Source organism: Hemicordylus capensis, chromosome 2, assembly GCF_027244095.1.
Source record: "Hemicordylus capensis ecotype Gifberg chromosome 2, rHemCap1.1.pri, whole genome shotgun sequence".
In the NCBI taxonomy this organism is placed as follows: Eukaryota; Metazoa; Chordata; class Lepidosauria; order Squamata; family Cordylidae; genus Hemicordylus; species Hemicordylus capensis.
In genome coordinates, this window is record NC_069658.1 from 86,532,139 (window position 1) to 86,544,600 (window position 12,462).

Genomic DNA, 12,462 nt, shown 5'->3' on the forward strand with positions numbered 1-12,462 from the left:
CTTCATTGTATCATTTCCCTGATGTGTTTTGGAAGGGGGATAACAATACCCTGTAACTATGAGGTGGCCACCTCACCCCATAAAGCACCAAGGAATGGACACACAATAGTTGCTGGGCAGAATGACAACATTTTGAAATGCTACTGCTTGCTTCAGCTAGTAGGATTGAAAAGTTCTTAGACAGAAGGAAACTGAGCCCACTGCTCACCTATCAAGTAAAGCACACCTCCACCCCCACCAGTGTTCCATTTAACAGGGATTCCCAGACGTTGTTCACTACAACTCCCAGCATCCCCAGCTGTAATGGCCCTTGGCTGGGCATTATGGAAGTTGTAGTCAACAACAACTGGGAATTCCTGAGGGAACACTGGCCCCCACCAATTTAGTGGATTGATGGGATGCATAATCAGAATCGAGTTGGATCCGACTTGATCTTGATATTTTTGTTGATGCACAACCCTATTAAACACAGTCCTTATGAATAACTAATTTAATGAGCATTATTGTATGTTACCACCAGATGTCACTGTATAAACATTACTGAGGTCATTTTCCTTTCTATTTTAAGCTCTTTTTCCCTTTTGAATTGATTAAATACAATTTTGAAAAAGAGGAGCCAATCAGAACTGAGCATGGATGGTGTGTAAGAGTTAAGAAAGGTAAGATTTTTATAATGACATGTCCTGCATTTTGATGGTACAAATTGTTTAAGCAATTCTGATGCTTAACTTAAATGAGCACTGGGGACATGCATGTTTTTAGCCACTTTAGGATGCAGTATTGGTAACTGTGGTAGAAGTAAAACACCCTGAGCTGAGAGTTCTATCTGCAGTATCAAAAAAATAGTGAAGTCCACAAAGCATAGGGGAATAGGGGCTGTGTGATTTCCCAAAGGACATGGAAAATATGCTCATTACTGGCATAAGACTCAACTTGAATCCAGCAGATTACAACATAGAACACATTTGGCTCTACGGGCGGCAATGAAGCAATTCTTTTCAGCCCCTATTGCGTCTGCAAGTTCACATCCAGCGGAGTTGTTCAGGGTTGTGAGAGGGCTAGTAAGTGCCCCTCCCAAGAATCAGAATTTGGAACCATCTATTACTCGCTGTGACATGTTTAAGGATTTTTGTGTGGATAAAATCTCTCGTATTCAGGTCAACTTGGATTTAGACCACACAATTACTGCAGTGTCTGAATCGCAGTTGTCCAGTGACTCCTCTTATGTGATCAGGCTGGATCAGTTTCACTTTGTGACTCATGAGGATGTGGACAAGATACTTGAAGCGATGTAGCCTACCACCTGTTCTCTTGACCCTTGCCTGACATGGCTAATACTATCTGGCAGGGAGGTTGTTGCAGAAGGCCTAATAGAGAGCATAAATGCTTCTCTAAGTGAGGACAGGATGTCTCCTTGTCTTAAGAAGGCAATTATTAGACCACTTCCGAAGAAGCCTGTCTTGGATTCCTCAGAGATGAGCAACTATAGGCTTGTCTCCAACCTTCTGTGGTTGGGCAAGGTGACTGAGAAGGTGGTGGCCTCCCAACTCCAGGCAGTCTTGGATGAAACTGATTATCTAGACCCATTTCAGACTGACTTTCAGGTGGGCTATGGGGTAGAAACTGCCTTGGTTGGCCTGATGGATGATCTCCAATTGGGAATTGACAAAGAAAGTGTGACTCTGTTGGTCTTTTTGGACCTCTCGGTGGCTTTTGATACTATCGACCATGGTATCCTTCTGGAATGTCTGAGGGTGTTGGGGTGGGAGACACTGCTTTGCAGTGGTTCCACTCTTACCTCTCAGGCAGATTCCAGATGGTGTCCCTCGGGGACTGTTGTTCTTCAAAAATTGAGCTTCGGTATGGTGTCCCTCAGTGCTCTGTATTGTCTCTGATATTGTTTAACATCTGCATGGAACCGCTGGGAGAGAGCATCAGGAGATTTGGTGCAGAGTGTTATCAGTATGCTGATGACACCCAAATATTTGTCTCCATGTCAACATCATCAGGAGAAGGCATAACCTGCCTAAATGCCTGCCTGGAGGCAGCGATGGGCTAGATGAGAGGTAACAAGCTGAGGCTGAATTCAGATAAGATGGAGGTACTTATTGTGCAGAGTTGGAACTTGGGAGATGATTTTGATCTGCCTATTCTGGATGGGGTCACACCTCCCCAGAAAGAACAGGTACACAGTCTGGGGGTGCTTCTGGACACAAAACTCTCCTTGGTGTCCCAGGTTGAGGCAGTGGCCAGAGGTGCCTTTTATGAGCTTCGCCTGATATGCCAGCTGCATCCATTTCTTGAGAAAAATGACCTCAGAACAGTAGTACATCTGCTGGTCACATCCAGACTTGACTACTGCAATGCACTCTGTTGGGGGCTGCCTTTGTATGTAGTCCGGAAACTGCAGTTGGTCCAGAATGCAGCAGCCAGGTTGGTCTCTGGGTCATCTTGGAGAGACCATATCACTCCTGTCTTAAAAGATTTACACAAGTTGTCGATAGGTTTATGGGCAAAATACAAGGTTTTGGTTATAACCTATAAAGCCCTAAACAGCTTGGGCCCTGGGTATTTAAGAGAAAGTCTTCTTTGCAATGAACCACACTGCTTTTAATTAGATACTGTTTTAATTGTATTTTAAATAGTTTTAATGTTTTAAATTTTAATTGTTGTAATGTTTTAATCTTTTTATCTGTTGTTTTTATTGTTTTGTTGTAAACCGCCCAGAGACTTGTGTTTTGGGCGGTATACAAATGTATTACATAATGTATTCCATAAACCATGTTTATGGTTGTACAGTGACTCAGTTGTACCACGCAGATGCCAAACATCTTAGATTTAATTTTAAGAGGTAACTAGACCTCATGGTTGCAGAAAATCATTAAAACTTTAAGAGTGCTATTGCTAAAGATGAAGGCAAAGTAAATATTCAGAAACTCACATAAATACTGACATAACTGCATGAGTGCTGTCCAGTGGCAGGATATGGGATACCAGCAAAACAGTCAGGATTTTTGTAAAAACACTGGCTGACATCCAACTGGGCATGTCTTGCAGTTGAATATGTAGTGCGAAGCAGTCATATGATTATGCACCACTCAGCCAACACTGAGTACTGGTCAGTTTTCAGGGTAGAAGATCAGAGGAGAAGTGAGATTTAAGAACATAGTGAAGCGATCCTCATAATCGCTGCAGCAGGCTACCCCCTTCTGCAGTGAGGAAGCCTGAAAGCACTTGTCTCCCTGCAGACAATTACTGCCTCCTCTCTGGGCAGCTGCATCAGCTGCTCACATGACTACAGGCTCCATCATGGAGCTGGTAGGGGCGGTGGGGATTGAGCCGGTAGGGGTGGTGGTAGGGCTGCCTGGCCCCTGGAAGTCCCAGCATGCCCTGCGTGAGTGCACAGGGCATTCTGGGGATACCCCCGAGGCTGGTAGGCTGGTTACAGCCTCCCATTCAGGGGTCTACTTGTATATTGCCACGGTGTGGAGGTGCGGCATGGTGGCACACAATCAACAGAACAAGGTTAACAGAGTGCTCGCTCCGTTAACCTCATTTAAGGGAAGGGGTTGATAGGTGGGCTAGCCGCTGGGGAAACACTAGGCTCACCCACAAGCCTGGTGATTCTCACGATGGGGGGAAACTGGGCATCGCTCCCTTAGCCTGATTTTACCCCATTGTGAGAATAGCCTCAATGTCTTCTTCACATAGTGGCCAGCATCCTAATAGTACACGTATGCAGCCAAAATAATAATGTGTGCAGCAGCATGTTTCTGCTTCTGAAGCACAGGCACCCATGTTCAGGGTGCTGATTTTTGTTGATCTCACCTTCCCCTGATAAGCTTCACCACCTGAAAATATGTCCCTGAGGGTTGTACTACCCTTAGGATTGTGTGATCATCAGGGACATATTTTTGGGTCATGAAGGACCATTCAAAGGAGGGAAGATCAGTGAAAATTGCCTCCGCTGTGTGATATCCACAGCTGCATTAGGAGAAGCCTTCCACTGCACGGGCACAACTCATCAAGCACACATGCAGCCTTAACATATCAGCCACTCTTTCCTCCTAAGAACATAAGAAAAGCCCTTCTGAATCAGGCCCAAAGACTATCTAGTTCAGCATCCTGTTTCACACAGTGACCCACTCCTCTTTTCTAACTTTGTAGATCTTTGCTTCAAAGGGGACATAGTCTGCTAATTTTTCATCTTCAGAAACATAGCGTAATACAAATTTACTTGTGCAATGTTTGACTAACTTGCATCTTTGTTTCTCTTTACAATTTTACACACAGGTGAAGCTGGCCTTCTAATATCCAAAGTCAATTCAAAGAATCCATTCTTTGGCTATGCTGGGAATAAAAGAGACACAGAAAAAAAGTTACTCTGTAATGTGTTTAAGAAGGAAGATTTTTATTTCAATACAGGAGATCTCATGGTTCAGGATGAAGAGAACTTTCTTTATTTTTGTGACAGGACAGGGGATTCATTCAGGTATAGTCAATAATAGACTTTGAATCATCTGCTCCATCTAAATATATATGCATGACTAGCACCAAGTAGGGATGTGCAAACCGGCTTGACGTTGAACAGGTTCGACGTTGAGCCGGTTCAGTTCGACGGTCCAGGGTTGAACTGAACTACCCCATTAGGTCCGACCCTGGACTGAACACCCCCCGACTGTTTTGGGGTTTGTGAACGTTTATTTATTTACTTAAAAATAAATCATACCTTTACTCCCTTCAGGAGAGTTCCTTGAGGCGGGGGGGTGTCCACGGAGGTTCCCCCTCCCCCCGCTGGCCTCAATGCAGCCTGAACTGGCCTGTTCGGCTGGCTCTTCGGCCCATTCGGACCTTCCCCCTCTGCACAGTGGCCATTTTGGAGGCCGCCATGCCTGCATAATTGGCCTCTGAGGGGCCTGGGTCATGCCTCTCAGAGGGGCCTGGGTCATGCCTCTCAGAGGCCAATCCCTCCAAAATGGCCACTGCACCGAGGGAGAAGGCCTGAATGGGCCAAAGAGCCAGCCGGTTTGGGCTGTATTGAGGCCAGCGGGGGGAGGGGGAACCTCCACAGACATCCCCCCACCGCCTCAAGGAACTCCTCCAAAGGGAGTAAAGGTACATTAAAAAATTTTTCTTTTAAGGTCTGCGAACCCCACCCCAGACCAAACCAAATTGGGGGTGGGGTTTGAGGGGCTGCCGGACCGAACTAGCCCAGTCAGGTTTGAGTCTGGTCTGGACTCGAACCGGGCCAGCTGGTTCTGTGCATATCCCTAGCACCAAGTTGTGCTGGGTCCTGGCTCATGTTCCCTGTAGCCCTTCGACAGCAACTTCTTCCCTTCCCATCAGCCAATGGGTTTTCTCCCAAATGCCCCAGAGCTGTTTACACTCACTTTTATGATCCTCTGCTGATTATACAAGAGGCCCTCTTTATTCACAAGGGTTCTGTTCCAGCCTATTGCTGTAGATACCAGAAACACGAATAAAGATATCTTAACACTATGGGATTGGAGGGGTTAGGTTCCTAAGCACACTGAGGTGTACTAAAAATCACCAGAAAAAGGAGGAGAACAGAAATAAGCACAGTACTTGTTCTCCAGTGATGTCCACAAAACCTCAAATTTTTGCCGGTTTTTGGAGGGGGGAGGGGTTAAGAAAAGAGCCACAAAATGGCTCTGTGATCCAAAATTGTGGCCTGAAATGACATCATAAATTATTTCTGGCCACTCAGGAACTGGGGTTAGGCAAAAATTGCCCTATTTTCACCCCGTGATTGCAGAAACTGGGTCTCTATGACCGATGATGGATACAAGAAACCAAGGATGAAGAACCAATGAATAAGGGTCTCCTTTATTCTAAGTTTGGGCCCAAAGACTTTTGTTTTATATTGCTTCTTTGCTGAAAACAGACATTTTCACTTATCTTGAGGGAATGTTTTACAAGGAAAGACGCTTGGATATTTCTAATTGCAAAAGGAAATATCCTTCTTTGCAAAAAGAAAATATGTTGCCTGGATGCTAAAAATCCTAAAATATATTATAGGCATACTTTGTGTTTAGGTTTACTAATTAATTAATTAATTATTATTATTATTGTTATTGTTACACACAAAGCTAGAATTGTTAATTTCATAGCATACCTTCTGTAACCTCAGTACTCAAAATTCAAATTGTAGCAAATAAAATTTGCGAATAAATAAAGCAAATAAACAATAAAATCCATATGTAGCAAATAAATGTAGCATACATAGCAAATAAAATAAAATCCATACATCTGATGGATTTTGCACCCCCCGCTAACCTCCCCTCCTCCTCCTTACTTCTAGTGAGTGGGGGAAGAGGAGAGGGGTGAACTTGCTCAGCCCTCTCCTTTCTTTGCTCTGGAGTGTACCTTCTGCAGCTTGAGTTTAAAAGGAATGTTTCCCAGAAGTATCTACACCACCCCCAAATCACTTGTTCTAGTAAGAACTAATCAGCCTGCTTTCCTTTCTCTGTCTCTACAACTGGACTAAATTTGGTTCAAATTGAGGTCCACAAGCTAAATCTCTTGCACCTCAAATGCTCATGTGTCCACCATCTTGGATCAGAGTGGATGACATCATTACAAACTACACCATTGAGGTTTCCCCATGTGCCTCTATAGTGGTAGCAAATTTGGTTCAAATTGGTTAAGCAGTTCATAAGTTAGCGCACTTGTGCCTCAAAAGCTTATCCATCCACCATCTTGAATCAGGGTAGGTGACATAAGAACATAAGAACAGCCCTGCTGGATCAGGCCCAAGGCCCATCTAGTCCAGCATCCTGTTTCGCACAGAGGCCCACCAGATGCCGCTGGAAGCCACAGGCAGGAGTTGAGGGCATGCCCTCTCTCCTGCTGTTACTCCCCCGCAACTGGTACCCAGAGGCACCCCACCCCCGAGGCTGGAGGTGGCCTACAGCCCTCCGACTAGTAGCCATCAATAGACCTCTCCTCCATGAAGTTATCCAAACCCCTCTTAAAGCCATCCAGGTTGTTGGCTGTCACCACATCTCGTGGCAGAGAATTCCACAAGTTGATTATGCTTTGTGTGAAAAAGTACTTTCGTTTGCTGGTCCTAGATTTCCTGGCAATCAATTTCATGGGATGACCCCTGGTTCTAGTGTTATGGGAGAGGGAGAAGAATTTCTCTCTATACACTTTCTCCAGAGGCTATGCCATTGAGGTGTCCCTGTGTGTCACTCACTGCAAATTTGGTTCAAACTGGTTAGACAGCCCACAAATTAGCCCGCTTGCGCCTCAGATTTTCACGTGGCTGCCACCTTGAATTGGAGTGGATGACATCATCACACACCATGCCATTAGGGCATCCCTATGTGTCCCTACAGCTGTAGCAAATTTGGTTCAAATCAGGTGGTTCACAAGTTATCCCACTTGTGCCTCAAAGGTTTACACATCTGCCCTCTTGGATCGGGGTGGATGACATCATCACAAACTATGCCATTGAGGTGTCCCTCAATGTACCCAATTTGGTTCATATTGGTCCAGGCATTGCGAAGTTGATAGCGGAGGGACACACAGAAAATCGGGTGATCTCATAAGCCTACTGGAAAGTAGGCTTAAAAGGGGGGGGGGATCACTTTCCATCCAAGGGAGAGAGAGAGAAAGGTCCTTGATTTGCACTGGTGGGATGGCTGAAGCCTCAGAAAAAGCTTCATTTCCCAGAAGTACCTGCACTACTCAGGGACCTAAGTTAAAGAAAAAGATGTCCCTTTTAAACTCAAGCCACAGAAGGCAGATGTTTGAGTGCTCCTTCTGGAGGGAAGAGGAAGTGATGCAGCCAGACCCTGCCCCAGGTAAAGGAGGGGGAGGAAGACAAAGATGAGGAGAGAGCAGTGGGAGGGGACTATGTCTTACAGACATGTTGGAGTTCTGCAATAACACAATACAACACAATAGCTGGGGGAGATTTAGACCCTCCTGACAGTGAGGGGTGGTATTGTTGTATCTTGTTGTATTGTGTCTTGCCATAATCTGACATTTTGGGCAATGCATAGGTCTAAAAGTTACAGCTGTATATGTGTGGGCTCCTCCATATGATCAGGATCTCCGATCTCAAAGGATTTCCAATCACATGGAGTTGCTGATGCACACATAGCTGTATACACATAGAACCCCTTTTACACTTGTGCTGAATGCCTGGAGACCTGGCTAGTGGACACAATCCTACTCCTACTCCGTCCTTATGAAAAGGACTAGAGAGAGTATTGTACAGGAAAGTCTAGGAGTTGTAATTTGACACAAAAGATGTGCCACCCTATGTGACATGTTCTCTCAAGTAGTACAAGTCCCAAGACCTGTTCAGGCATTCTTTTAACTATATTCAGTGTACATGGTTACAATGCCAATTGAAGTCCCACCCGCACATTTATGTGTTGTAGCCCCTCCTCCACTCAACCACTGGAATACCTTTTCTCTGAAGAGAACAATGTACTCATGGTCCGCAGGGGACAAGGCTATGTCATGAGTTGGCATTTTAAGTGAGCTTCAGTTGACATTTTAACCATGTACATTGTACATGGTTACAAGACATCTGAACGGGGCTCCAGATTTCTTTAGTTCTTGCAGCATATCCTGTGCTCAGGCAGGAGGAGCTAGCAGCATCTAGCAGCTGAATGGCAGCAGGAGGAAGGGATAAGCACCACAATAATAGTAAGAGATAGTGAGAAACTGGGAACTGTGGAAAGCAGTGCTCTTGATAGGATTTATGGGCCCCAGAGAGAACATGTGGGAGTCAATGAGTTTTACGACAAAGAATATTTATATACTACTTTTCAACCAAAGTTCCCAAAGCAGTTTACATAGATAAAAATAAATAAATAAAAAGGCTCCCTGTCCCCAAAGGACTCACAATCTAAAAAAGAAACATAAAATAGTCACCAGCAGCAGCCACTGGAGGCCTACTGTGCTGTGGATGGATAGGGCCAGTTGCTCTCTCCCTGCTAAAATAAAGAGAATTGCCAATTTTAAAAGGTGCCTCTTTGCTCAGTTAGGAGGGGATCAGAGTTAGACCACTGATCTCCAGAGTTCACAAAAGAACAGGCACTAGGTCCGAGGGACAGGGACATGTTAAAAGAGCATTTATCACTCATGTAAAAATTAGTATCAGGACCAGAACAATGCAGCTTGAGCCCTGGGCACTGTATATATTATCTGCACAAATTTTGTTTTAGATGGAAAGGAGAGAACGTTGCCACTACAGAAGTTGCTGATGTCATTGGTATGCTGGATTTTATACAGGAAGCCAATGTTTATGGGGTTTCTGTGCAGGGTAAGAAAACATATTTCTTGTTTTACTTTGTAAATATAGTCTGTGCAAAAGGTGTGTGTACATTTCACTCCTTAAAAGCAAGCTTTTTTTTAAAAAAAAGGTTGTCTGATGAAATTTGAACCTCTACCTTAAGATATAATTATGAAACTGGAAAAAACTTGGTGCCTGTAATACAGATAATTAATAATTAATTAATACATCAATTAGACTACTACCTGCTGTGGGACTTCATCCTTATTTTTCAAAGAGAAACTTCCCTGTGCTACAAAAAGGATTTCTAAAGCAGTCTTTGATGTAACCTAATTTTGGTTGTGTTGGGAGGGGGCAGAATTTATGCTTTACAAAGAAAGCAAGCCGTGCACACAGTGTGTATAAAAGAGCTTATTAGATCACAACTGCTGTTAAAATCAAACAAAATAACACAGCAGAGAGAGAGGTGTTAACATCTAAATAATTTTAAAAAGGACCATCTCCTTTTAAAATCTGTAGTTGGGAACTATACCTCAAGCCTATTTTGGCTATATGTACAGCTTATTATCTTTGTGTCTAAAAGGAAACTGTCCATATAACAGTTTTACAGGCAAGGGGCAGGGGTTGCTTTTGGCATTAGCAGTACTACACTAAGCTCCTAATGACCCAAAAGAGCACTGGATAACACTGCAGATGCAATGATGGCAGAGAAGTATGATTTCATTACTACCATTACCATGTAATGGGTTTCCATGTGGACTTTTACAAGTTTTTGGTCAGACTCAGGGTCTTTTGTATGTAACTTTCACTCTAGCTTTATTCTATTGAATCATTGTCTGTATCTCTGAGAAACTTTAGCAATTTTGTGGGGTATGGGGGTGGGTGGGGGCAGACAGCATTCTTCATATCCTTTGTTGTGTGATCTGCTTGACAGTCTGTGAAACATTAGTATATTTTCATACTATATTTATTCTAATTTGAATATGTAAAGGGAAAACCTTGTAAAAGAGGTGTGGATGGACCATGAGCGACTTGTATAGGAGTGATTTTTAGTGTAGGTGGTGATGCAGTGGAGGGCTGGCCCCACCACGGGATATAATCTTCATAACCCCTCACTTCTGCACTTTTAAATGCACTTTTCCTCTGGTTCTCACCTTGTGTACTCCTTCCCCCCTCCGAAATGGAGGCCAGTTTAATATTACAATATTCCCCCCCACCTATAATTTTGATTTACTTTTTTCAGTTTCACTCTTAAATTTTTAGGGAAAGAAGTATACCTCCAGTGGCCCACCAAAAGCTTCTTGCTTCTCTGTATTCAATGTTGCAGATAAGCAGAATCCACTCTAAACCACATCAAAGCGACATTAGGAGCACTGTTTTCTGTCTGATCCTAGATTGTGGGGATTTAAATGGTTAAAAGTCAAGCCTCCAAACTTTAAAGTTTCTATGGACAAAACCCTTGACTTCACAAGGAAAACCATGCATGAAATTTTCACCCACATGTTTTCCCTACTTCATTAAAATATCAATATTTGCGCTATACTGCTTATTCTCCCACCCCCCACCTCAGTAATTGAAAGAATGAAAGTGCAGCAATTTGTGGTCTCAACAGCAGAATAGATACTGTATATGTTTACTTGGAAGGCAGTCCCACTAAGTTCCATGAGACTTTCTTCCAGGAACGTGTGCATAGGATTGCAGTTAACTCATTAAATTGGGCAGGAGGAAAGGAGAACAATTCAGTGGAATTTCAGGAAGCAATTTATTAAGAGATCAGCAGAAATGTCCAGAAAACCAGGAGACACATCAAACATGCTTTCTTCCATTCCTAGCTGCACAGGAGTTTCAACAGAAATATGTGTGTGTGTGTGTGTGCGCGCGCGCGCGCCGAGGGATGCTACAGATGTTTAGTAAACTAGAAGTGCACAAACAGAACTGAACAATATTTAAATTAAAAAATAAATAATATCTTACTTCTACACATGATCACATTTAAGCATTGGGAGTAGTTACAGTGGAAAAGACAGGGAACAGTATTCACCAGTGTTCTTCCCCTAAGTGAGACGAGTTAGCATAGGAACTCCTATGTGTAGATACCCAGCAGTTACTCTGCATGCGGTTCATTGTGTAGGCTCAAAGAAACTCTTGAGAAAAAGACTTCCATCACTCCCAGTACATCTACAATGTAATGTGCAACATAATTGTATGAGTAGACAGTGAGGTTATTCACACGAGTGTGCAAAACTGGGCTAAGGGAGCCCAGCCCAGTTTTGCACACTCATGTGAACTACTGGATTGGGCCCAATCCCAGTGGCTACACTGAGACAAACATGCCTAAGTAGCCACCCTGTTAAATGAGGTTAAGGGAATGCACATTTGTGTAATTGTGTATCAGCCACAGCTGGCACATTTGGGGAGGGGGGAATCTCCATAATGCACAGCACACTTGCACAGTGCATTATTGGAGCTCCAGGAGACAGGGCAATGCACAGCGATGCGTCCCAGCACCCCAACCCCCGGAGCTGCCGGGAGTGCAGCCGGTCATCTAGGTGGGCAATCTGCCCACCTAGTGAAAAAAGCTTGGTCTGCAGGAAGAGTGAGTCAAACCCACTCTCCCCGCAGACCTCCACAGATATAGATGCCATTGCATCTTTTCCCAGCAAGTGGAGCTAATAGCAGCTTCTGGTAAGGAAAGGAGAGAAAAGGATTTCCTGTGGAAGAACCACTGGATCTCTCACATCTGGAATGTACTGCACTTGTTCTAATGTCAATTTCCTTCTAGTTTTAGTTTGTTATTCTAATTCAAATTGATTGGCATTCCTCACCATCAGAGCACTTGTGTGGCTTTTTAAATATTAAGAAACAAATGTCAAGCAATAGCAAGAATATCATGTTTCCAAGTATTATTATTAACACAATTTCATGAACTTTTTTCCTTCTTATTTTCTTTTATTGTGTTCTGCCCTACTCTTCAAACTCTGGATCACACAATGAGGCACAATCAAAAACCCGGTATTCTACCCAGGTTTGAGAGCTGTGTGTGCTCCCAATTTTTGGTTGTGTAGAAGCAAGGTAAGAGGAAAACCTGGGTAGATGAGATTGTGTGGAAACAAGGTAGGAGTTAAAGCTTCCCAGGTTTTTCTCCTATCTTGCACACACAGCTCCCAAACCCGGGTAGAACACAGTTT

The 12,462-nt window shown here is 43.7% G+C and overlaps 1 protein-coding gene and 1 long non-coding RNA gene across 5 annotated transcripts in view; one reads left to right on the forward strand and one right to left on the reverse strand.

Annotated features, from left to right (window-relative positions):
* Positions 1-12,462, forward strand: part of SLC27A6 (solute carrier family 27 member 6) — a 60,670-nt gene that overhangs the window by 42,079 nt on the left and 6,129 nt on the right. For both annotated transcript variants that reach the window (XM_053291792.1, XM_053291791.1), the window contains 3 exons: positions 569-659; positions 4,294-4,492; positions 9,207-9,304. In XM_053291792.1, coding sequence (XP_053147767.1) covers positions 569-659; positions 4,294-4,492; positions 9,207-9,304 — 388 coding nt within the window. The remainder of the gene's footprint in view (positions 1-568; positions 660-4,293; positions 4,493-9,206; positions 9,305-12,462) is intronic.
* Positions 1-12,462, reverse strand: part of LOC128343191 (uncharacterized) — a 37,155-nt gene that overhangs the window by 2,777 nt on the left and 21,916 nt on the right. For all 3 annotated transcript variants that reach the window (XR_008315377.1, XR_008315379.1, XR_008315378.1), the window contains exons 3-4: positions 10,552-10,664; positions 4,258-4,350 (exon numbers count right to left, since the gene is read on the reverse strand). This is a non-coding gene — a long non-coding RNA (uncharacterized LOC128343191). The remainder of the gene's footprint in view (positions 1-4,257; positions 4,351-10,551; positions 10,665-12,462) is intronic.